The sequence below is a fragment of the Amblyomma mixtum genome, chromosome 10 (genome assembly GCF_055824585.1).
Source record: "Amblyomma mixtum isolate Tamu chromosome 10, ASM5582458v1, whole genome shotgun sequence".
Taxonomy (NCBI): Eukaryota; Metazoa; Arthropoda; class Arachnida; order Ixodida; family Ixodidae; genus Amblyomma; species Amblyomma mixtum.
In genome coordinates, this window is record NC_143021.1 from 11393931 (window position 1) to 11420702 (window position 26772).

At 47.1% G+C, this 26772-nt stretch overlaps 1 protein-coding gene across 4 annotated transcripts in view; it reads left to right on the plus strand.

Moving 5' to 3' along the window:
• LOC149325131 (potassium voltage-gated channel subfamily KQT member 1-like) overlaps window positions 1–26772 on the plus strand; it is a 469319-nt gene that overhangs the window by 344727 nt on the left and 97820 nt on the right. For all 4 annotated transcript variants that reach the window (XM_089563197.1, XM_089563198.1, XM_089563199.1 and 1 more), the window contains exons 3-5: window positions 13886–14012; window positions 19447–19622; window positions 24417–24545. In XM_089563197.1, the coding sequence (XP_089419323.1) occupies window positions 13886–14012; window positions 19447–19622; window positions 24417–24545 (432 nt within the window). The remainder of the gene's footprint in view (window positions 1–13885; window positions 14013–19446; window positions 19623–24416; window positions 24546–26772) is intronic.

Below are 26772 nucleotides of genomic sequence, written 5' to 3' on the forward strand. Positions count from 1 at the left end.
GCGCGTTTTGATGAATTGCCACATTGTGTCGTTTCGCCCCGCTTGGCACCTTTTGGCTATGCTTTTCTTTTGCCTGTGCGCTTCTCAGTGCGATATTGTAAAGTCGCTTAAAAGATGCGTCGGGTCTCTGTCGACATACAGGCGCAATAATTTAACAGGCGCTGGATAAAATAAAGGTGAACGAAAAGAATCGTAACAAAAAGGGGCCTAAATAAAACACATCAAAACATTTTTTCTCTTTGGAACTCAGCTGGGCTCACAACCGTAATTTGTTGATGGCATTGAAGCACCGCCGTGCAGGCGACAGCACTAGCTTTTACTGCGGGTGTCATTTTTAGATGGCACAAAGGGCCAGGTGCACGGTGGAGTTTGATTGCACGGGCTCCGCGCAGCTATTAGTCAGAGGCACAACTGAGGGACAGAATTCAGAGCCAGTTTTCAGCAACTCTGTTGACACTGTCGCACTTAGTGCAAAATAGCTAGCACATGATCAAGCGCCGCTTTGTATCAGCTTCTATAAACTGCATGTCAGATGATTGGGAGGCACTGGGAGTATCGTTTGCTGCAGCAGTCGCTTGGGCGGTCGTGTTTACCTGCATGCGACGAGGCTGTTTCATCAATTTTTTTTGCCTCTTGTTCTGCTAACTCTCTTCTGCCTTCACGCGGCAGTGATAGCGACGCAGTTGGAGACGCGGGTTTAATCCCGGCCGCGACGGTCGCATTTCGATGGAGGCGGAATGCTAGAATCCAGCGTACTGTGCGACGTCAGTGCACGGCAAAGAACCCCAGGAGGTCGAAATTTCCGGAGCCCTCCACTACGGCGTCCCTCGTAGCCTGAGTCGCTTTGGGACGCTAAACCCCATAAGCCATAAGATAGTCTTTTGATCGCGGTGTGTACGAACGGACGCCGTACGGACGGACGAAAGTTTGCGGAAAGAGAGAGGTGAAATAAAATTTCAAAAGACCTGCTAAATTACTGGATATCGGTGACCTCGTGCTTGGGCACGCTAGAAATTTACTACGGCAAGTTTGGAAACTTGTTAGAGTGATGATGCAGGCGTACCGACAGACACGCCAGCTCTTGCGAGATCAGGGAGGATTAGTCTTGTGAAAATGGAAGGCCCAGTAAATGTCTCACTTTTCGATTGGCTCCTCACTCGCGCCGTGATGAAACGGAGAAAAGTGGGAGTGAAAGAAGAAAGTGAGGAAGGGTTGCCGTGAAGGAGGGCTCCGGAACAACTTCGACTGTTTGGGGTTACTCCGTATAAGAAGAGAAGACGAAGGAGGCTGGAAAGAGAGAAAACAAACGAGTCACCGTAGTGGACGATTATGTGCAATTACAGAAATTGTCATTGAATCCATGCAGTAGGAAATTGGAAAACGGTTACAATAAGAGCCGTAGCAGTGCAAAATATCAACGATATTTTTTCTTCACATAGTAGGTGTTGTTTAGATTAGCGATTTCTTTTGAGCTCGATACAGAATTGCAAATAAACTATGAGCCAGTTTGGCTCATTTAACCCGGTGTCCAGTTAACATAATGTGTACGCAAAAAATGAGCCCTACCAGTGAAAAATATGATCCCAAGGCTGAAATGAGACAAGGCACATAGTTACGCGCTTGGCTGTTATTTGCAGGATTCGGAATTATGTGCTGCGGTGAACTAGCAATACGGTCGCTTTAATTTGCACTTAGTCCTTATCGATAGGGGACGTTTCCTTTGAATGACAGGTTATTACCCGCCGGGCTGCATATGCACCTTGCTCTGGGACAGCAGCTGGTATTTGCATTCGAGTCGCATGGCGTTAGACACGAAGAGGGCAGCTGCGCCATCTGCCGGCTCCACATTGGGAAATGCTCAAGGCGTGTCCATTCGTGCTAGAAGAACGGGGGGGGGGGGGGGGGGGGAGAGGGGGGGTCGTTTGAGAACTTATCCGTTCATTCTGAGGATGGCATCCTTAATGGCACTGAGGAAGCAGAGCTGACATCTTCCTGAGAGCACCCAGGAGCGTACGAAACGTATGCTTCGTGTGCATTCGTAGCTGCATTTCGGACCAGCAGGTGGCGCGACCGGCTGATGCACACTGCGCTCTGGACACTGCACTGGACAGTACGTTGCGGCAAGAGCATGCAGTGTGCTCGCAAAACATTTCATTGTTGCATTTATTTTCGGGAAGGGCGGGATAGGAATTTGTAGACCAGATCCAACACTGGTGCATAGGGGGGGGGGGCTGTGTATGGCAAACGCCGTAGTCACGGGCTTCCGAATCATTTCGACTTCTTGGCGCTCTTTAACGTGCAATAACTTCGCGCAGCACACGCGGGCGTTTTGCAACCAGCCTCCGTGGGAACAGAAGCATCCTGCTCGTCACGCGGTGTTCGCGTTTGGATGGAGACTGATTTTAATACAGGAATGCTTTTGACGACAACATTTTCACATCTCTTTGGCCACCGATTTTTGTGCGTCTGTCCGTCCACACCACGAAGGGAAGGGAAAACTTTATTTACACCAATGGTTTTTCCTGCGGTTTGGGGGCATCTTCAGAGACGTCTTGGTTCTACCCCCAGGAGCCTTCTCTGTCGAAGTCGTCCGCCTCTAATCAGTGGTCGGTTGCCCTCAGTCCAGGGCTCCGCTGGCCACTGCCGCCCGTTTAGCTCGCTGTACCAGACCTTGTTGGTCTTCATAGCGGTCGCTGGACAGCAGAGTCTCCCACTGCTCCGCACTCTGGTTTTGTATTTTGGGCACCACGTCTATGTTTTGGCAGGCCCATGTGATGTGGTAGAGTAGGTTTTTCGTCGCACCAGGGACATTTGTCCGTGTATATCGTAGGGTGCATTTTGTTTAGTATATGTAGGTTTGGGAAAGAGCCTGTTTGTAATTGTCTCCAAGTGACAGCTTCCTCTCTGCTGAGAGATTTGTGCGGTGGGGGATATCGCAATCTTGTGCCTCTATAGTTTTCTAGTATGGGCGAGTATTCCCTGGGTGCTGGCGCGAGTTCCGCGGTCTCGTCGGGTGCTCGGAAAGTAATGTATCCTCGAGCTATCCTGTCGGCCTCTTGCTTCCCTGCCACCCCCGTGTGGCCCGGTACCCACACAATTTTGCGTGGGATCTTGTCGTTTTGTTCTTCCAGGTTTTTAATTCTGTCGCTCGCTGCGAGGAGTATACGGAGCGCGTGACGACCTATCCTGGCATTCATATAATTTCAGCAGGCTGTTTGAGAGTCCGTGAGTATTTTTTTTTACTTGTGGGCAAGAATTTTATTTATTTATTAGTACCTCAAAGGCCCACTAGGGGCATTACATGAGGGGTGGGCATACATATCATTGAAGAAAAAAATAAGTGATGAATGATTTGAAGTATTCCAGGCCAGGATGGATGAAAGCTTCAGCGGGGAGGTCGTTCCAATCTCTTGCGGTCTGGGCGAAGAATGATTTTAGGTGCGCAGAAGTAGATGCTCGAGGTGTATGAACAGCTTTCGGATGACTGATGCGAAGTGAAAGGCGGTATGCAGGGGTGATAACGGATTGGCTGAAATGCGAATGATAAAACTTGTGGAAAAGGCAGAGTCTGGCTATTTTTCGACGGGATTCAAGGCTGGGGAGGTTAGCTTTTGTTTTCAATGCTGTTACGCTCGTATGATATGAGAAATCAGAATATACGAACCTTATCGCGCGGCTCTGGACGCACTCAAGGGTTTTGGCTAGGTTAATTTGTTGGGGGTCCCAGATTGAGCATGAATATTCAAGTTTAGGACGGACAAGAGTTAAATAGGCGGACAGTTTTACGGAAGCAGGTGCCAAACGCAAGTTACGCTTTAGATAACCAAGAACACGGTTAGCTTCGTTGGTTATGTTCATTATGTGGGTGGTCCAAGAGAAATCCTGTGTAAAGCTAATACCTAAATATTTATATGAAGATGCGTGTGTTATCATGGAACCGCGAAGGGTGTAATTGGGAGTAGGATACGATTGACGACGATGAAATGATACTAGCGTTGTTTTATTAACGTTTAAAGACATCAGCCAGTTTGCGCACCACTCTTCCACAAGTCCTATGTCGTACTGCAGATGGTAAGTGTCTCTGTTACTAGTGATGCTCCGGTAGATGACGCAGTCGTCGGCGAACAAACGAACTGTGGAAGATAGATTACTTGGGAGGTCGTTGATGTAAATTAAAAATAGTAGAGGTCCTAAAACCGTGCCTTGAGGTACGCCGGAGGTAACAGGGGAGATGGAAGATGCATGATTGTTAGCCCATACAAACTGCTGACGGTTAGTCAAAAAATTCCGGAGCCAATCGTATACTAGTGGGTGGAGGTTTAGGCGCGAAAGTTTAAATAAGAGTATTGTTAGCGACCGCCCGGTTCTATAGCCCTCCGCCACCGCTAGAGCAACGGCTACTTCCTCGGACTCTGCAGCTGTGCAGCCTCGGAGAGACGCGCTGGTCATTTCGCGTAAAGACGAATCGACCACCGCCGCTACAGCGATTTTGGTATCTCCTCCTCTCCAAGACGCGTCTGTATACACGGTCGTGGCTTGAGGAGCGTATGTTTTCTCGATGAATTCGGCCCTCGCTTCTCTTCTGCCTCGATGGAGGTTGGGATCCATGTTTTTTGGTATTGGCGCTACCTTGAGGGTCTTGCGAAGCTCGTAAGGGATCGTTGCCGTCCTCGACATTTCTCGCCTCTGATCGCGATATCCGAGCCTCTGCAGGAGCGCTCTTCCAGTCGTTGTTCGCAACAGCCTGAGTTTTTGCGACTCAAGCTGCGCCTCTCGTAGCTCCTCAAAGCTTTTATGTAATCCCAGGGTCATGAGGTTTTCTTTAGACGTGTTGCGTGGTAGTCGGAGCGCTGTCTTATACGCTTTGCGTAGCAGGGCATCCGCTTGTTGTATTTCGTTTTTGTTGAGGCACTGGTAGGGTATTGTACGTGATTCGACTAACTACTAGGCTTCTGAGTAGTTTTAGTGTGTCCTCTTCACGCATGCCATGTCGCCTGTTGGTGATGCGGGTGATCATGCGTGCGACTTGTAGCGTTGTTGCTTTCAGCAGGGTAAAAGTGTGAATACTGCGCTGGTTGGATTGAACCCACATGCCCAAAATTCTTATTGTTGTCTTTTCGGGTATGGGCGTCCCTTCTAGGCAGACGTTGAGTTTTAAGTCCTCGTTGGTTGGGACAGTCCGGTTTTGCTTGCCTCTCCGGACTCTCAGCAGTTCCGATTTCTCGGTCGAGCATGAGAGTCCTCTTTCTGCGAGGTATTGCTCTACACAAGAGGCCGCTTGCTGTAGCCTTTCTTCCTTCTCTCCGAGACAGCCCGTGTTTTTCCAGACTGTTATATCGTGAGCATACATGCATGCCTGATGCCTTCGATGTTCTCTAGTTTTCGAGCTAGGCCTATCATAGCTATGTTGAACAGTAGGGGTGAGATAACTGACCCTTGGGGTGTTCCCTTGTTTGGAGTGCGAATTTTGTCCGATCGAAGGTCTCCTATGCCGATGGTGGCAGTTCTGTCGGACAGGAAGGCTGTCTAGGCAGGTTGTCTAGGCCCGTAAGGATCGCTTCGTGGCTGACGTTATCGAATGCCCCCTTGATGTCCAGGGCCATTATGACATTTTCTCCCGTCCGAGGTACGTTTCGCAGGACATCTTCTTGTATTTGGAGGAGAACGTCCTGCGTCGAGAGCTTCGCTCTGAAGCCGAACATGGTATGTGGTACACAGTCGTTATCTTCCATGTAATTTTGCAGTCTTAAAGTTACAACCCGTTCGTAAAGCTTGCCAAGGCACGACATGAGTGATATGGGCCTGAGGCTTTCAATTTGTAGCTTTTTACGTGAAAACGCGATGAAATGACTGTCTCCAACTGCGCCACTGTCACTTCTGCGTGCAGACATAAGGCAGCTGAAAGGAAAAGATGCTTAATGGAAGTTTGGAAAATAGGGGTGTCGCAACAACGACGTCAGACGAAGCAACTGCTGCAGGAACAGATTCCCTCAATACCCCTCTCCTTCCAACCGGTGCACAGGTAGTAGAAGCTTGTGCAAACTGCAATTGCTCATGTAATACTTAGCTTGCAATTCGTGCGACATCAGCAATAACAGCGTTGCTATAAACTGGCTCTAGTTTCGTACGCAGCGAATAAGGAGAATTGAACCCAAGACTTATATAAAATACAACCTATGTCAGATAAATATTATTCGTTTATTAATGCACAGCATCTTTACGAGATCAACGGCGAGGCTCCTTGATAACAATGGAGATTTTCACGCTTTTGGAATGTGCAGAGTTTATTTGTTTGTCATGTGATCGCTGCTGGCTGAGAGCATAGGTTTGTAGATTCCTTCGCATGCTGTTGTCCGCGCTTGCACATGCTTGCAGTGTCCGCGTTTCTCCCTTCGAGTGTCATAGTATTTGTGTGTCTGGTTGGCTCGTCGGGTGTGTATAATAAATGGAATTAAAAGCAGATGCTCGCGCAGAGGCGCCGATACCAGCCGATGGTTCTTGGCAGAGATTTGTCACACGCTACGCCATCGGTGGGTGGAGCACAAGTGACATAAAGAAAGAAGTGCATTAAGGCTTGTTTAGTGACAAACTTCCTTCTGTTGCTGCTTGTGTATGGAAGAGGTGAAAACATTTACCAACACGCATGCCCTCCTGTAATGGGTCGTCTAAGAGCAACTTGCATTAGACCGCCATTTTTTTTTGGCTCCATCTGGCTACTCGCCGGTTCATCCAAATGGGTACAAGCTTTTTCACCAGCCTGGTGATTGGCTTGGGTAAGAAGCTTTCGCCTTCAAATCCCGTCATTGTGGTACTGAACAGCAACTTCTACAGAGAAAGGGCCATAAGTAATCCGCACGAGGCGGATTTAATTTGAAGGCGGAATGAATCACTGCGTGGTCAACGTAACAGTTTCATCTAAGATCCTTTTCCCAAGCATTTCACTCCAGAAAAGCAGAACACTAGGGCGGAGGAAATATTGTACCGGTTAGAAAAGGGGGGGGGGGGGGGTACTCCTCGATACTAGGGCTAGATCCTCAGGATCCCGTGACTGACGGTCGCAACTGAAATGAACACAACGGCAATCAAGGAAAGCCATTTGGGTGAAATATCCTTCCAAGAGACAGGTTTTAATTGGATACCTAGTTCAAGGCTGAATCTCTATCCGCTTTCCACCGGACTTGAGGAATACAGTCGCCCATCCGTGTAAAGTGCAACCGAAAAAAGTGCACGAGGGGTGTTCTTCAAAGAAAAGAAATTCAGGGGGCAATTTGATTGTCTAAAGCGCGTCGAGGCGAAAGCGTTTTTCGCACCACTTTGACTGCCTCGGTGGCACTCCTGACGTCACCACTGGATGACGTCACACACAATTAATGACTAATTACTAAGCAATCACAAATCACTAATTAATGGCTGATTCTAATCTATGCCTAAATACTAATTAACTGCTAATTAATAACGCTGAAGCTTCGCCTTTACTAGTGGAACGCGACAGCGTGTTGTAGCGCTGTCAGGGAGTCCACGGAACGCCACCACCCGTTCGGCGCGATGCCTTGCCCTTCAAAGGCAACGGTTTTTTGAGGAAAGGAAATGGCGCAGTAATTCTCTGTCATAGCTGTGGACACCCGGAACCGCACCGTACAGGAAGGGAGGAAGTCGGAGTGAAAGAAGAAAGAGGGGCCGTAATGAAGAAAATGAAAATTGTATTTGAGGAAAGGAAATGACGCAGTAACTATCTCACATATCTCGGTGGACACCCGTCATCCGTTTGAAGACGTCAGCTGCGCTCGTCGATGAGTCACCCCAGGCGCTGGTTGCAACGCCGGACGGACGGGAGAATCAGCCGTTAAAGGCTTTCGCCTTAATACGTACGTTCCGGCAGACATGCTCGTTTTATTGCTTGCGGGAGTGCTCCTGTGACCACAAACAACGGATGGGCAGGAGGTCTCGGCAGCCTCGGCCAGTCAGAGCTAACTACGCCTCAGCTTAACCGGGAACAACATGAGCACAGCAGTCTCAGAGTCTCGGTGATGGGGAGGCATGGTTGTGGCAGCCGCTGTCACCGCAACGCGCAAGCTGCAACGAAAGAAAGAAGCCCACCCCGATGCCTTGAAGAGGACAGCGGAGGCTTTGCTGGTTGAAGATCTGTTTATTGTAGCTTGCACAGCTGGATTGACTGGCTAAGCATTTCCCCTCTTTCGCTTGAAGTCGACCTTCCCGAGAGGTTTTATTTCGCAGCTGTAGATGGCGCCTTGTAATGGTCCTTCGCAGCTGACTTCACTTCATGGATTTTGCACAACTGGGGCAGAAAAGATTCCAGGTGCACGCAGTCTTATCGCTACATGCGTTTGCTGTTCCTGCCCAAGCTTAATTTGAAGAGATGGATAAGTACTTTGTCCATCGTAATAAACGTGTTCATGAGGTGGGGTCGGCCACTTTGGCTAGTCCCAACGGTAGCTGACAACGTCAACCCCACCGACGGCTGGTTGCCTTTTGTATTGCTTTCTACAGGCTGTTTGTTTTAAACGGTTGCTTTATTAGCTTCCTTCTCTGAACCATAAAAGTACCGGCAATATTTTCTTATGCTTACCGCAGCTTCAAGCCAAGCAAAGGAATAGTTATATGTATTGAGGCTGGTCGCCACTTTCGTAAATAAACGAAGCCGTGTAGTTTTACTGAGAATAAGTTCTACTGTACCCCACCCGGCAGTCTAGTGTCTGTTGAAGTGAAGCTTCGATCCCAAGCGAGTATTCTCCACCTTCCACCTTCACCTCCCAGGAGCAGCTTCTTACTAGGGGTCTGCCCAGTCACCCACCGCCACCCTTGATCCGTCATCCCGTGCCACTCCCGCCCGCATTCAGCCTCCAGAAGCGCGAGTCACCACCCTTTCGCCCAACTACACCCTCCAGAAGAAGCACCCATCAACATGATCCGTACCCACTAGAAGTGCATAGCAGCGGAACTAAAAAGCAACGGCGAAGTCCAACAGCACATTTGGGCAATTAAAAAAAATGGAATTCGAAGACGAATTGGCAAAGACAACTGCCCTCCAAAAGCACCCTCCCCCCCCCCCCCCCCTCCCATAGCTGGCCACTGTTGTAGCCCACGTTTGTATGCGGGTTCGAGTCAGGAATGACGCGGCCGGAGACGGAGTAGCGAGAGCTGGAGGGGGAATGCGAAGGCTGTACATGTTTATTTACATTACTTACAATACTATGAGATATAAGAAGGCCATGAAGGTGTCAGAAGGGACACGAGATACATGAGATACCTTCATAACCTTGTTGTATCTCAGATTACTGTATATATTGTAAATAAACATGTAGACTTCCCCATCACTCTCTGGCTCTCGCTATTCCGTCTCCGGCCGCATTGATCCTGGCACGATCCCGTATACAAGCGTGGGAGACAACAACTGTTGGGTGGCAGAAGTGGGTGCGAATCCGCTCCGCCGAAGGTACTGGTGATTTACCAGAGGGTAAAGCCGGCTCAGCGGGAAGCAGGCGATGACAAAATGCCAACCTACCTGAATTCTTCTTCAAAGAACGGTCACCGCTTCTGACGGCGTCATCGGCTTCCTTCTGCAGCGATCGTCGGAACAGGCGGTTCCCTCCCCTTGGTGCGCTGTTCTCATTACCGGGGAGGATTGGGGTTTTGTAGCGAGAGCTACACTACGCCAGCCGCTTCGCGTGGTCAGCGTGGCTGCGCGCTGAGCCGTGGCACCACGGTCCGTCAGTTGTGCGCATGCGCGGAGTGACGTCAGAGCACGCAGCTGATGCGCGCGCCTCGCCGCTGCGCCGACGGCGGAGCAGACACCGCCCGCCTCGTCAGTTGTGCGCAAGTCTCACTACTTTACTGACTGCCGGAGCGTCTTCATTGGCATAAACAATAATGTTCAAGCCCTTACGTAAACCGTGTGTCTTACCTACTAGCTAAACCACAGGCAATTTTATTGTTTAGCCCACCGCTGTTCAGATGGCCAGCGGACGCAGTCTAGCGCTGTTGTGACCGCCGCGTCGAAGTTTCTTGTAGGCGACGTAGAGACGGGTCCTTCCTTTCAAGAGACATAGGGGCTATTGCCTCCGCTTGTCGAGACCCGGCACCTAGCCATCGCGAGGAGGTCGGCTTTGCTGACTGTTCACGGGCCCCGCGTGCTCTGGCTCGCGTTGCTAATAGCGCGATCACAACACCGCACGCCGCCTATCGGTACCCTCGACCTACTTCCGCCCATCACCACACCAAAATTCCGGCTCGTGTGTGATGCCTCGGCTGGGAGCAATAGCATCAAAGTAATCGTTCGCAATGTCCGATCGTGCCGTAGCTTTTTGTAGCGAGTTCATCTGAAGCCTCTTTTCATTCTTTTCTATTCTTCTATCGTTCTTGAAACAGTTGCTGAAGATTCAATTAAAACAATGGGACGTCCGTAAGTACTTAATTAAAACCGAAGCAGCAGCTTTTATTGTGTCCTGCAGGCAGTTCGAGCCTCGTGCTCGAGCATATTGTTTCCACGAAGTCTCCGGAGGTGATTGCTTCCTTGTCTACGGTTGCATTCCCTGCGCCATGTTCACAGCAAACAGCGCGATGGCGCGGCAGGCAGCACTCCGATGACGGAAGAATTAGTGCTTATCGCGTATTCATATCCAACATTCTTGAAAAAATTTTTTGAATATTAGAAGATCGCTAGGTACTGTTATGAAAATATTGAAGATGGGTGGTCCATTCTTCTGATTTGTAGCAAAATCTTTCTTTCGTTTTTGCAGCGCTCGCGTTGAGGAGTTAGGACTACCATAGAAAACTAATAGGGAACGCTTTTGACGATAGCAAAAAAGTTAATGTCATAAAATGCAAGACTGCTGACGGCAGACCTGCGGAAGTATTGCTGGCTATAGTGAGGCCTTAAAATGCATGAAAAAATTGCGCTCTTATACTTTTTCCCATTCAAAAATGCTTTTGTCCAGAGTTGTTGGGTACGCATGGCGGATTTGCAACCGCAGTTCAGAAATAAAATGGTTATTACAATTGAGAAACGACGAAGCGAGTACTCAGTGGCCTGCGTCAGAACTGTACGGGTAAACGCTCACTGACCGATACGGGATGGCTGTGTGTATTTTAGTCCGTAGAAGGAATTTTCGATTTGCCGTGCTGCGGAGAAACCTCATGCTACAGTTTGGTTTATTGATTTATTGGAGTTTAACGTCCCGAAGCGACTCAGGCTATGAGAGACGCCCTAGTGAAGGGCTCCTTAAATTCCGATCACCTGGGGTTCTTTAACGTGCACTGACATAACACAGCACACAGGCCTCTGGAATTTCGCCTTCATCGAAATTCAGCCGCCGCGGCTGGGATCGAAACCGCGTCTTTCGGGTCAGTAGCCGAGCGCCGTAACCACTGAGCCACTACGGCGGGGTCCTCATGCTACGAAGTGACAAGGGTGGGAGGCAGTTTGTCGCCCAGATTTTGCTCCTTGTGAGCCAGAGAATGAGGCCGGGTCAAAGATGCAGCAAAGTGAAATCGTTTCGGACATTATTAACATATAAGTGGCGCTACGGTGGGGCAATTGCCGGCAGAATACGCAAGGCTAATTCCACCTGTAGCATACAACAACTCAACTGAACAACTCAACTTCATTCCTCACAGTAAACACCCCTCATATGCGCATGTAAAAGTAGTTACTGGTATGAAAGAAATTACGACACTGAGGCAGGACTTCGGAAGATGAGTATTACCTTCGAAATAAGGTAACTTCGCTTGAAAACACGGACAACAGGAGCAGAAGTGGAGAGGACACGCGCAGACTCTCACCTGATCACTTGAGTCTGCGCGCATCCTGTCCACTTCTGCTCCTGTTGTCCGTGCTTCCTGGTTCAGTTACTCCATTTTCGAGATGAACATCCACCGACTAGCCCAGCTTGCTGCTCTGCTATGAGTATTACAGGCAGAGTTTTGAAAACGTTACGTATGCTCGACATCAGGCAGCATTTCGCGGACACGCCCGCCGATCCGAGCACACCTGAGTGGCTCTCCCGAAGACGTTAGTGTTTCTAGAGGGGCGCGATGTGACAGCTGGTCGTTACCGCACTTAGCTCCACTTGACTAGACACGGGGGTCGCACGGCAGTTGTTCTTCCTCGTTGACAGCAATCCGCTGAACGGAGACTGTGTTACGGTTGACTACGGCGCACTTTGGCACGCCCAAGCAACTGTAACTAAAGTCACCTCCGCAGACTGACGGGGACGAAGCATGCTGGCTCAAACAACCATGAAAAACGAGAACATGTGCGACTGGTGGTTTGTTTCGAGCGCACTGATGACGCGAAGCCTTAAACTTTTATTTCAGCGTCGCGTCTTTTTGGCACTTCAGCTTTGGTGTCGCCGCGCACAAACGTTGCACAAGCAGTGCGGGCATGGTGTCACTGTCCCTTTGGAGAGGACGATGGTGTTACCGGCCAGACTGAGAAAGCGAAGGAGCAAGAAAAATGTTGGCACTGCAGCAGCAGCTACGCGCTCGACGCGACGTCCAGGAAGTGGTTCTCGGGTATAGACAATCCCATGCCGCACCTCGTCCGCGATGTGCAGAAGGCGATGACGTTGCGCAGTTTAAGCTATGACGTCCAGTCACTGTTTGCGCGTGGTTTGCAAAATATTTTAAGGCGAAAGCCTTTAATGGCTCATACTGCTGTGCGTTAGCAGAGGGCGTCACACCTTTCGCCTCGTTTAACTCGTGCTAACTCGGGAACTAAAAGAGGTAGGAGAAAAGGAATGGTTGCTTCATATAGAGGAAGAAAAAATGAACCTAGAAGCCAAATGTCATGACTATGGATTGATTAGTTAATTAACTACAAGCAAAATTGTCGAAATTGCGTCGAAATAGCGCGGACGTCGATATAGCCACAGGAATGGTGTGACGTCAGATCTGCCGGAAGCCGTCACGGCATAGTGAAAATTATCACAGGATTGTCGGAAAGACATCGGATTTGTGTCAAATAGATGAAAAAATGTGTAATTAATCGTAATTAACACATAAGATCCCCGCAAGATGTATAATTTGGGTATCGATATAGCCACGGGAGCGGTGTGACGTCACATGCACCGGATGTCCTCATGGCATAGTGTCCTCGGCTTCGCCTCCCAAAACTTTAGTTGCCGAAGTGTGCTCGCAGTTTTTCGGTCAGCGCGCCGGGCTTTTTATGTTACTGTCACTCCACCTGTTTTATGCCCGGTCACACCGTTTCTGGCTCGTCGGTTTCAGCTTCAAAGCAGTGAATCGTGGGGTGCCGTTTCTGTATACTGTCAACATTGGAACTACAGTACTATACCTCATGTGGCGCGTTGTGTGGAATGGCAATGGCCGCATTCTGATTGCCCAGGATTCGACGACGTCCGTGCAATTTGGCGCTCTCGCGCTTCGACGCAGGCTCTCCTGTCCAATCTCGCGCTCCGACGCCACACTTCGGACTCAGATGAACACGTGGTACGAGGGGTGGCTTTCAACGCAGCTCGATTTATAATAGGAGGCTTTATTCTTTTCTCTGAACAGGCATGCTCGGCGTAATGGGCGCGTAACTGAAATTCCAATAATTGCAGCGCGAATAAGACGAGGTCGGAATGCCTTTCGCGTGGTAATTTTGCTTATTGGTTTGCATACCGCCCTTGTTCGGTGCGCGATTCTTTGCAGCTGTTTACTGACTCCGAAAGCGGATTCAGCTTCCAGAAAGCTGAAGCACGCGACGTATGCGAGCTTCCTCGGCTGCGTCCGTTTTTTTTTTTTTTTTTAATGTAGGAACGTAGTACGCCTCCCGTAGCATCCGCTCGCTCGGAATGGGAGACGACGACCCATTTTTAACGAGGCAGTCGGTGAAACGCCGCTCTTTCTCTTCTTGCTCGCGCAGGAGATCGTGATGGTCATCTGGTTCACCATCGAGTTCTTCTGCCGGCTATGGTCGGCAGGGTGCCGGTCCAGGTACCAAGGGTGGATGGGGAGGCTACGCTTCCTCCGGAGCCCGTTCTGTGTGATAGGTGAGTGCTCTTCCGGGCCACCCCTGCGACACTGGCCGTGACAATGGGACTGACACGCCTGCGCCCACGGGGTGCGCGACAATCTACACCTTTGTGCATGCTGGCACTCGATCGTTCTTCGAGCTTGATTGGCCCGTTTTTATTTTTTTTTTATTTTGAACATACTGCAGGCTGAGCGCCCAAGCAGGAGTGGTATATATTTTCGTAAAATTAAAAAAGTATGAAAGCACAAGTTACAAAACACATCAACACATTGAGTAGACCAGTTGAAGTGGTTATTACTGCACATAAAATATAAGTACAAAAAAAAACTGACACAATCAAAACCGACACCCAAGAACTGACAGGAGGCAAGATTTCACAGTCATTACTAGAGGCCGGATTTTTAGGCACTAAAAAGCACGTTTTAGGCGCCATAAATAGGCGGCTAAAATTGCATTTTAGGCACCTAACGGAGAAAAATAGGCACTATAAACTTTATCAAAAGTGCACACAGTTCCGAACTTCAGCGCGCAATATCTGCCGTAAAATAAAACAAAAACGCAGCACGAATGATTTGGGACCTTAAGCAAGGTGCGAACATTAGAAGCCGTTTTTTTTAAGGCTGTCGCGCAACTTTTCGTACAATACACATGCTTCAGCAGAGCAAAAGGGACGGTTACCAACCCTTTTAAAACACTTTGGTATACCTCGAAACAAATTCTTCGCTTGTCGTGTAGAAAAATAGAAACAATGAACACCTTAAGAGGAGGCCATGTATTTAGAAATTTATAGAAACATTGTCAATTCAAAGCATCTGACAAATGAGTTCAGTCTTCGCTCACACAGCAATTGAACTTATTTATTGCACGGTGCTCCAACATTAATAAATATGTTGTCATTTGTGTAAACAGTGTTTTATAGTTTGTGGCTTCACGTGTCTGGAGCCACGCGACTATCAAATGGTGCTTGCCATTAGAAGGGTCTGGAAACCATAAATACGAGATGCTAGAAAATCTTACACACAGTGCTGCTTGATGCGGAATATGCCGAAAAGAATCATAGTTCTTCACGGGCCTACGTACATCCACGAGGATCCAAGGTAAAATAAACATCATCCATCTAGAAATCACTGTTAAAGCTATGGAAGCAGTAGCAGGTGGAAAGCAGTAGCAGTTACCCAGGTGGAAATTTTAATCACTTAGACTGTTTCTAGCAGGTTTTTGGAACATTTTACAGTTGGTTTCAAATGGAACCAACTGGAATTATTTGGGCGAACCTACAACTTACTCCGTATACTTTCCGAAATGTGGTTCCTTCTGGTCAACTACCACTTTAACAGCCAAAGCCATCAACAAGCTGCCGCGATAAAATGGCAGAAAATAGGAAAAAGGTTGCTTCGATATTTTCGGCTGACGTGGTTGGTATTGCGTACGCAGCCGGCGTAGGTGCAGTGTTCACCACAGCCAACTGACGAGGTCATCTAATGTTGCCACGTGTGTGTTCTACTCAAAACCGAAATGGATTCGAAAGCAAACAGAATCAGAAAGCAAAACCACAGCGTATTTCAGGCCCCTTTTCTGTAAAATAGTGCATTTTTAGGCACCAACGTCGGAAATAGGCATTTATAGGCACTGGCACCCAAAATAGGCATTTATAGGCACTATAAAAAGAGTATTAAACATATTGTCAACACCTAATTCGTGCTCATATGTAAAAATGGTGCCCCTACGAAGCGTTGAAAAAAATAGGCATTTGCCTAAAATCCGGTCTCTAGTCATTACATACTTAACTCCAGCATATCTAAAGACTGGAGGGAAGAAGCAGGCAAACTATTCCAGTCTGCAATTGTATTAGGGGAAAAAGAGACTTTGTATAAATTCGTCCTTGCAAAGTGAGGCATTAAAGAGAGAGCATGAGAGTGGCGTGTCTGCCTAGTGGTAAGAGGGCAAACGTAAGGGCTAGGACCAAGTGCGAGTTTGTGATTAAGCAAGAGAAATAAATCTTAAAAAAGAACAGGAGCAGCTTTTAAATATACAGGACCGGCTTCAAAAAAACTTAAGGGCAGTATGCATTCAGCGTGGACACTGCGCGGTGTTGACAGCATGGACGTGGGAGCAGTTTCTAGCTTTAAGTTGCTCCCCGATTCGCGACGCTTTATACTTGCTGCACAGACTACACTGTCACACTACTTCTGTTTCTCACAACCATGATGCGACTAAGTTTGCCTGAGAGAACCTAGAGGTGTGGAAAAATACACAGTAACGGGCACGGATATATTAGCGCATGCACGTTGGTACGTGGAAGCCATTATTGCTTTGTATGGTTTCTTTCGCCCTTGATTTTTTTTTGCTACGAATGCGGTCGTTGCTGAGATCATGTCATTCGCTGTTCTTGCAACACGTGCGGTTCAACAGTGGGCGGCAGGTTTATTTATATGTCCTGTGTCGTTATGACTCGGTGGCTAACCGACACCTTGTCATTGCTAAAGATAACCACACTGCACCAAATTGAAATAAGAGTAGCCACCCCGACACCCCCATCCACATTCTTAAAGACAGCAACACTTTCTGCTTGGAAGGAGTGTGCGCTCTGCAGAATTCAGTGCACTAAGCCGGACGCTGCGCTCTGCTTCTGCATCTCTTTCATTGAGTTCGTCCTCAAGCATGCTGGACTCTGCAGCGAAAAATATCTCGTGCTTGGACACTTGTTGTAGGCCGTTTGTTTCACCTAAGATATTCTGCAATTTTTGAAAATATGCTTTTTATTTATTTATTTTCTTACCCTAACGACCGTACAGGCATTGCAGTGAGAAGCGCGCTTTCTTCGACATAGCATTGCCTCCGGTGTACCGCATCAGAGTACGTCTAAGACGTGCTAGCTAATAGGCTGGTTATGTAATATTGAACAGATAACTTTTAAGTATTGCTCTTGGTCTCCTATTTTATTCAGAGGCGTTTAATACACCCCAAGTTATATCCGTACCAGTTTTTAGGATTCAGCGCTGTAGCCTAACAAATTTTGGCTACATCGCGCCAAAATACATGCGCATTCGAGAAGCTTGCAGCTAAAGAAACCTTTCCAGTGCACGCAACTCGTCGAAACAGCTAAAATTTGTTGGTCCACAGCGCTGATGGCGACATGAATATGGATATCGTTTTCCGTGGGCTACACGCCTCTGTGTAAGTAAGGAGATTAGCAGTGATACATGGAAAGGCAAGAATTAAGTATCATTTAACCAGCCTATTAGTTAGCACATCTAAGTTGTATCCTGACTTGCGACACCATTGAGAATGCTATGCCGCAAAAGAGATCTTCTAACTCAAAAAAGTATATTTTTAAAAATCACAGAACATCTTAGGTTAAACACCCGGTATTTTTCATGCACATCTTCAGGGTCCTACATCGGAATGATTCTGCCCCTATTGATTCTATTGCTCTTTGAACGCTCGTAGCTTTCATCAGTGCTGCGAGGGCTGACAGTTGTGCTTCAGTGTCGCTCTCTGGGTGCGGTATGAAAAGCACAGACTCTCGTGATATGTGGTACTTGGAATTGAAACTATAGCTGTGGCTTATATACAAACAGACTCTCGTAATATGTGGTACTTGAAATTGAAATTATAGCTGTGGCTTATATACAAAGCATCCGCCCATTATCAACGGAGAAGAGACATAATGGGTGAGTTTCAGGCGTGTTCTAATTCAGGATACCCTAGTTGTCACAGTACAGAATAATGGACTCACAATGAAGTAAAACACATACTGCTGGCAGCACGCACGTTTGATCCTTAGTGGCACACTTCGTCGTCAGAGAACAATTCTATTATGATTTCGGATGTCAAATCCCAATAAGAGTATCAGCTTGTGGAATGAGTGCAAGTTTTGCACATGCGTAGTCGATACACCTAATTACGCTTATGAAAGCATCACACTTTCATTTAAAGAGCTAGTGCAACTGAGTGGTGAAATGAAGCGATTTTACACCAAAATCAGTGAACTTGTCTCCTCAGAACGCAAAGAAAACTGGTCCGTAAAATCCTGTCCAGTTACGGTAAACCAACACTACGCTACCAAGTTCCTACAGCCATAAATAATTTACCGCCAGCTTTTGACTTCAGTTTTTCCGCATCGTGGTCCAATGCGAACCTTAAACATTACTTAATAACTAGTAACATTCAGTTTCTATTATTTTTCACTAAAGATTTCCTTAGTTACTCTGTGTATTCCATAAATTGTGCTAGTTTGTTTGGTGATTATGTACTCTGATAAGCAAATGTTGGTTGTGTTGCCTCTTCTGCGAACTTTAAGCAGAAAAGTTAATGTTGGGAATTGTTTTTGGTGCATTATTGTGTTACAACCTGCATATATGTCCTCTTTTTTTTCTAAGTTGTATTAAAAACAAGATTTTTCATGTTTATTTTGCCACTGCATTGCCAACTGTATGTGGGTGCTGAGGCCTTCGTCAGGTAAGTCAGCCTATTGCCTCAGCTCCCCCTTTCCATGGAAAGAAAAATAAAAACTTGAATTGAACTTAATTGGAAAAAGAACCGGCAAGCAAGCCGATGTGAAGGCAACGCTTCGGAGAGCGCTGTTTGAAGACCTCGGGGATCGGCACGATATGCCTCCGACAGCTTTGGCAGCTAATCGCAATTCGCCGGGACAAATGACACCGCTAATTTCGGCACGCTGGGAATCAGGCTGGGGGGGCTCACGATGCAGGATTTGCTTACGTCAAAGGTGCATAGACAACGCCGAGAGACGTTGGTGCATAGCGCAGGTGAGCGAGGCATAGGCATCACTCAGTGGCTGTAGCAGAACGGCAGATTGAGCCAGTTGGTGTTCCATGGTGACAAGTGCATACAAACAGCGCTAGACGACAGGACCACAAAGAGGAGGAGACAAACACGGCGCTGAATCTTAACTTTACTTGCCAAACTTAGAAGCACAATGCCTTTCAATAATGAAACGGCATTTTTCTTATTCTGTACCGGATCCTTTCTAGTCACTCTGAAATGTTTCCTTAGGGCATCACATGCTCTACCTGAATATTGCTTCTCAGAAAGTACAACAAAGAAGCCTTCTTTGTCGGATTGCACGACGCCCAAACGCCTCTCACGCAAGAAATCCACCAATGATCGTAACCTGTGGTCACGCTTTTTAAGTTTGGCAAATAAAGCTGAACATCAGCTCCGTGTTTGTCTCCTCCTCTTCCTGGTCCTGTTCTTTAGCGCTGTTTGAATTTTCTTGTCACTCGGTGACTGCCAGGTCATTTCCGGGGAGATTTATGTGCACAATGCTTGCTTCCCTGACAACACCTTCCTACTTTTCAGTACCCCCAGCATTACTTGAGCTTAAGTGGCAGTGGTCTCTGTCGTAAGTGGACTAGGAGGAGGGATATGTTGACCGCGGCAGAGCAGTAGTATACAGAGGCGAGTGGTGCTGTGCATAATCGCAGACGTGATCGTGATCGTGGCCTCTGTGGTGGTGCTGGCCATGGGCAGCAGCGGCCAGATGTTCGCGGCGTCGGCTCTCCGAGGTCTCCGGTTCTTCCAGATCCTTCGGATGGTGCGCATGGACAGGCGAGGGGGCACCTGGAAGTTGCTCGGCTCTGTCGTCTACGCGCACCGCCAGGTATACTCTCTTGCGGAGACGCGATTCAGTGCTGAGCTTTTTAATGGATTAGGGATTCAAAGCGATTGCAATAAAATGGAATACGACTAGGGGTAGAACTTTAGATTTTTTCCCTGGTACTTTTGTGCAGCCTGTAGTACTTTTCTGTTGTAACTACACCAAATTCTGTTGCTACTGCTGAAGTTTATTTCGTTGCTATAAGTTTTTGTCAAGATCACTATTGAAAATCTGTTGTGTCAACAAAGATTTTTCTGTTTTGTTTCTCGACTGGGTATGTACTGTGTAACAGAGGTGAGAAATTTCAAAGTTTTTAGACCCAAGTTTTGGCTATTGAGAATTTATCAGTGTAGAAATTAGAGGTTGGTTTATGGGGGTTTAAAGTCTCAAAGCAACTCAGGCTATGAGGGACGCTGCAGTGAAGGGCTTCGGACATTTCGACCATTTGGGGTTCTCTAACGTGCACTGACATCGCACAGTACACGGGCCCCTAGAATTTAGCCTCCATCGAAATGCGACTAAAGCGGCCTGTCTCACATCATTGTAGTATGAAGCAAGTTTTGGTGCTGTCTGTGCTGTTTTCTGCAAGTGAGTTTTGTTTGCCGTGCACTATGTTTGCGTAATATTCATTTTACCGTAGACTAAAGTAATGCTTCATAGCGTATGGGGCTGTTACTGTGGAAGCATTTAGTTTCGCATTTCGCCTGACTGCATCTACAGTGCTCCTGCAGTGCACGCGTTGGTTAGCTTTTTCGAAGTCCAGAACCGAAGGTGCATGCCTCTGCATTACGTATATGTCTGCAGAACAGCAATCATTCTGCGCAGCTTACAACCACAGGCGCCTCATTGCTGCTCAGTCTGGCTGAGGAATCGTGAGAAGCTGACATGGTCCATAGCAGCGATCACGTATCTCAAATAAAGCCTGCTGCGGCCGCATTAGTAGCGAAATTCTTGAGAATTTCACATATCTGTTGTTGTTAGGCTTTTCATGAAACTGGGTACGCTGCATTCTCCCGAGCATTGTGGCAAGAGCTCAGGGAAGAAACGTAGCGCAAAAAAAAAAATAAAGACTGAGAAAGGCGGACGCACGCAGCACTGACTTCAAGCAGTTATTTAGTGCACAAAGGAAGAGTGGGTTTTACACCATCGCATCACAGTTATGTCGTCAGTACATTGCGTTAGCAAAGCATATTCCCCAGATACGCAAGCTCCTTTGGCGACAGTGGGACAGAACAGCTACTTATAAAATAATTTTCCAACAGTACAATCCATTCAGCTGAATTATTTCACATGTTAGCCGGTTTCTGGGCACTTTTAACACCGCGCATTTTTTGAAAAGGAGTATGCACTAACAAGCGCGGCAGTGGGCTGACTGACCTTTCCCACGCATGTCCTTCACGTCACACCCATGCTTCCGAAGCCTGTCATTGAGGCATCTCCACCTTTGTCCTATATATTGCATGCCAAATTAAAGAGGTATCCGAGACACGGCGTTTTCAGTGCAATTGACAAATTTGTCGCATGTTTTTTTTTTGCACAGCAAACCGTCTTTTTTACATCTGTTTTTTCGCTGTTTTGTTTGCTCATTTTATTAAGATCCCATCCCTTATGTAATACCCCCGATACAAGGGGGCCTTTAAGGTAAATAAACTGAACTGAACTGATCTGTCACATTTTTTGTGCACAGGTGACTCAATTTATTTGGGGCCAAAAAAACCACTCTAGCGCACGATCGCTGCTCTATTTTTTTTTTTAAATTATGGGACAGCTTATGACAGTATCGGATGACGGCAACTTTTCCTTTCTTAAGCGGAGCCTCTTAATTGACCTTCGGTTTTTTCTGGCATAACTTCTTCGGAACGCCTTCCGCAACAGACTCAAGTCCGTTCTGCAACAGGAAACGGTGAGCGTTTCCCAGTCGCTTGCACTGCTGTGAAAAACTTTCATTCATGAAGTGCGGGCAGGATTTGTTGAGGGCATTGAGAAATGAAAGCCGAACAATGCATCTTTTCATATGTGTACAGTGCTGTGAACAAAATGGCAGCTATGGTTTTTCCCCCACGACATATGAACACCTAGCACGTCCGATTATGATGCAGTATGCATGAGGTTGATGTCAAGGAATTCGATTATACCTGTTTCAGGTAGTTCAAACGATAGTTAGACAGGTTAAAAATTTTCACGAAACAACGTGATGACTTTAAAAGTGTCATCCATGAAGTAACCTTCGTTTCTGTTAAGTGCAATGAGAAATTCTTCAAGGTACCTAAAAATCTCGATAAGATTGGCATCTGTTACTTTATCACCAAAAGACCGGTCCAACCGGGCAAGCAACAAATTGTTAAGGATGGGAGCTGTACTCGACCCAATACAAATACCTTCTTTGACCGTATGGTTTTTCATCCCATACTATGAAGGCGGAAGTCGTCTTTTTTTGAGCTACGTCTTTTGCTGAGTCAATAACCCACAAGCCCAAGAATCTACCCTCCGTAAGAGCTGTCTTGTCACTAGCACCGTTTGGTGTGAGTGGACTCTTTTTATTATTGATTTCGACGGCAGGTGTTCCGACTGAGTGATCTTAGCGGCTTCGTCTAAAGGTTTCCATCTGTCTTCGACAGTATGAAGGTGATTTTTGAGTAAAATTGTTTGACCATTTATTCATAAATGAAAACTGTCCCAGTCCGTGAATTCCTACATTAGAGCAAAAATAAATGGCATTGTGGTAATTCCTTAGGTCAAAGCGATGATCCTTTCACCTACTAGCTGCGTCTTAGAGCAAGAAAAATGCAAGAAAGAAACGTTATTGCGGTCTCTGCAAAATGAGGAAATGTGGTTTTAAGAAGGTGGCAATCGAATTGAATGGCTGATGGTTATGTGCGCTATTAAGAAAATTAAACGAGCGAAAAAGAAGCACACAGGAAAATTGAGAAGAACAGGAAGATAGGAAAACATTTGCTGGTCTTGTGTCTCCTTTAATTAAAGTTAGCTTCAGCTAAACTTTAATTCAAGAAGTTCTGTTGTACTGGGCATTAGCGGAAATAAACGGAAATAAACAGAAATAAATGGAAATAAACAAGTCAGGAATGGAAAACATGTCCCTGAATTCTCTTCGCAGCACATGGGAAGAACCGCGGTTATCTTGATGAACTTTAGTTCTCTCACGGAGTACACATCTCCGCGTGCACTCATAAGCGATGGCTCGTTTCGATAATAAGCTGTAGTCTCTTAGTTCAGGCGCTTATTTCCCACTAGGGTGTTGAACAAGTGCGCAAACAGACGAATACTCTGAAGTGAGCGCACATATAAAACTTTTTGTGCGGAGGCTCTACTCCACGGAGTCAAACCGGCTCAGGAGTGTATGTGAAGATTGACCTTGAGGGTGGCCTTGGACAAACTATATACTGTAGGAGGGGGTTGTGACTCAGCAGAACCCAGGTCACTCTGCAACATTCAGCAAAGGTTCAGCCAAACGTTCGGGCAGCGAGCGAGCTTCACACCTAAGGATCGTCGTCGTCTTTCACCTTCACAGTTCGCCACAGTAAGCGAGCGCGGCTGCTAGACTACAATACAAATAAATAAAATGAATATTCCGGCGAATGAAGTTCGAACCCGCGGCGGCGACACAGATCAGAATGGCTGGCCACTGCACGAGAGCGCCATGCTGTCGCCGCAGCCGGTCACGTTCCGTACTAAACTGGAGCACACTCTCACGCTTTGCATTGCACATCGCTGTCGTCATCAACTAATGCTACTATCGAACTAATACCGTCGCCGGACGTGCCGACGACCCAGCAAAGCAAAACCATCAGCCAGCCAGGCTAAACACATGCTTTCGCACGTCTACTCGGTTTGAATACGGTGCCTGGTAAGTGGGACCAAGGACATCTCAAGCCGTGCTTGAACGGCTTTTCCCTTGGCTCCTTTTTTCACTGTATAGTGAGCAAAAATAAAGAATGAATCAATGAAAAACACCACCACTTTTTCCCTTAAAAATGCCACCGGAACAAGCCTAAACCTTTCCATTTTTTCTCTTTGTTTCATGAGATGACGAAGCCTTTTTTATGTTTAACTCAGGTGTTTAGCTCTAAGAATATCAGTCTTCTGTTTCTCTCCTTACAGAGAGCTTTAAAAGAGACGTTCATACTAATTGAGCTTTGTCGTCGTTTCAACAAACGGGGTGCCAGGTGATTTACTTTGTACGAATGCTACCATTTTTAGAAACGAGATGGCTTTTATAGCTCAAGCGGCAAGGTTCTGTTTAACAATAAGGGGCGCCCCCTTTAAAGCGCATATAAAGTGAACTGCGTTTAACTCTTGATAAGCAATTGAAATTTGCAGTAAACCCCTGAGGATGGTAGCGGAGAACAGCACAATCACATCAATTTTGCGACGCCGCTTTTTCCTATTACGCCGCTGCAGCGAGCGTTAGGTTAACATTCACATTCTTACAGCAGTTTTGATATTTCCATCTTGAGGTTCCTGTAATCTCTTCATATTATAGTTACTCGCATAGCAATTTAGCGTGCAGTCGATCCAGAATGTGGAATTCAGAGTGTAGCCAGGATATGGGGTTCGCTATATAGCTTTTGATTTCGCACTTTAGCATCCAAAGAAACGCGCTTGTGTTCCGAATTTTCTTACAGTCACTCGCAGTATTACCCTAAGTGGCATTAGTTCTTACAATGCACTGCCTATTTTCAGTTAGAGTCTGTTGCAGGCTGTGGTCTTGAAGCGAACTGAGCCTGCATGCACGCGACAGAGATGTGCCCTAACACATGTGATTTGTGTCCATTGCAGGAGCTCATCACTACATTGTACATTGGATTTCTAGGACTCATCTTTTCTTCATTTCTTGTATTTCTCGCCGAGAAAGATATCAACCCTGTAAAGTTCGGCAACTATGCCGATGCCCTTTGGTGGGGTGTGGTGAGTACCATTCTCTTCTCTGGGCCATATTTCTGCGGTAGTGTCAGACCAGTTGATGTTTAGAAAGCGCTCAGTTCACAAATTTCTTATCTCGGGAAGAAATTAGCCGTTCACCACGCTGGCTACTGCCTAAGCTCGCAATATGGTGTTGATTGCATATTTATTCCGGCAGGGCCGACCTGTGTTTTTTTTTTTTTTTGAAGCATTTGTGCTGTATGCAGATATTGAAGCTTTCAGCATGCCCATACCAGTAAGGCTGGAATAATAGATTCGATTTATTGATTTATTGGGGTTTAACGTCCCAAAGCGACTCAGGCTATTAGAGACGCCGTAGTGAATGGCTCCGAAAATTTCAACCACCTGGGGTTCTTTAACGTGCACTGACAACGCACAGTAACGCACTGACAACGCACGGGCCTCTAGAATTTCGCCTCCGTCGAAATTCAGCCGCCGCGGCCGGGATCGAACCCGCGTCTTCCGGGCCAGCAGCCAAGCGCCGTAACCGCTGAGCCACCGCGGCGGGTTGGCTGGAATAATAGGAACAGCTCTTTAGCTGTAGGAACAGCGTCGATTTCCGAATCCCAAGAAGTGTGGAGAAAGGGCTCTAGTTTCGACGGCTGACATCACGTGTTGAGTGGCGCTGAACACGCAGAATCACAGCGGCAACTTCAAATTTTCGGTAGATCCTATCAATTTTCTTTGGCATTCGAAATAGTTGTAAACGTGAGATTTTGCAACGCGGAGCAAGTGTCGGCCTTGATACTCACCATCTTCGCTCAGAATCTCTCGGGGCTGTCTAGTCAAGTCTGATATATTCTGTTTGAGTTACGAGGTGTTTGCTGCTAATTGCCAACAAATGGCGCTAGTTGCTGGTGTCTAAGAAAGCTGGTAAAACTCTAGTTTGGGCGAGTTGGTTCATGTTTGAAAGAAAAACTGGTAATGGCACAAGAAACGGGGACACAGAAGGCACACAAAAGACAGGACTGGCGAAAAGAAAGGACTGAAAAGAAAGCTGGGCAGGTGTGGGATTTCTTCTCGACACGAGCAGTACAATACGGGACCGCAAAACTCTTTCTGTTGTTAATGAGCAATTTGCAGCCATGGCGGCAGGGCCAAGAACACATCTGTCATAGACGGTAATACCGAAACATTGGTACCCCCCAAGCCCTACCGTTTTTATTTTACCTTAAACAAGAAAGCACCGCCCGCACAGACAACGAAGAATACCTTAATTGATGTGTGCGAATATATCGCAATTTTATTCAACGATTGGACTCGATTAACACTGCTGTTAATATTTGAAATGGCATGAATTGCACTGCGGAAGTACTCCGGAAGTCCTTCGTGATGTGGAGGCCTCGAATGTGTTGCCACAGGAATTTGCCCGGGCAAGGTGCTTACCACTGTAGGGCATACTAGGCGTACAGAAGGGCAGTTATCCCTGTCTAACATGTTTTACCGACGGGTAGAGGTCGTTCACCCACGCTTTGCTGCGTGAAAGCCGCATGAATAATGACGCCGCATCTTAACCACACAGGACAAATGTTGGTCAGGTCGTCTGGCTACTGGACGTGACAGGGACCGAATGAAAGGCCGCCTGAGGAAAACTACGCGTTTGAGCAGCTGACCAATCCGTCTAACCGTGCAACCCAATCGAAGAGGTACGACCGGCCAAATCTTTAGCTGGCGTGCGTGACGGCCGCGTTTTCCGTGCTCCTGCAGCTTATGACGGAGAAAATTCGCAAAAATATCAAATCTAAGCACAGGATCACCAAGCCCGTGCTTAATACCGAGCTCCGCAAGTTTGCTTCGTCGCAAAATGCCGGAGCGCAGGAAAAGCAGCCGTCGCGCACGCCAGCTAAAGATTTGGCCGGCTGTACACATGCAGTGCCTTGAACGCACGACAATAATTGCTGAGGTATAGAAGCAAGATGGAATGAGATATTAATGAAGGCATACGCGATGACAGAAGGCTGAGAAAACCCATGCGTTCGATCTCCGCCAAAATCTCAGCAAAAGAAAAATCGAGTTTTTGAAGACAGATCAGCGCGTGCTGCAACGAGTCACTTAAACAGGCTGGTTTTTTTTTGTAGCTGTTGCTTTTTGTGCGCTTCAAGGTGCAAGACCACTCTGTACGTAAGTTCCACGTCAATGCTTTGATTAAACACTTAGTGGCTGTTCGTGCAGGGCACGCGTGCCGTGTTTTAAAGGTCTTAGAGCAGCCCCC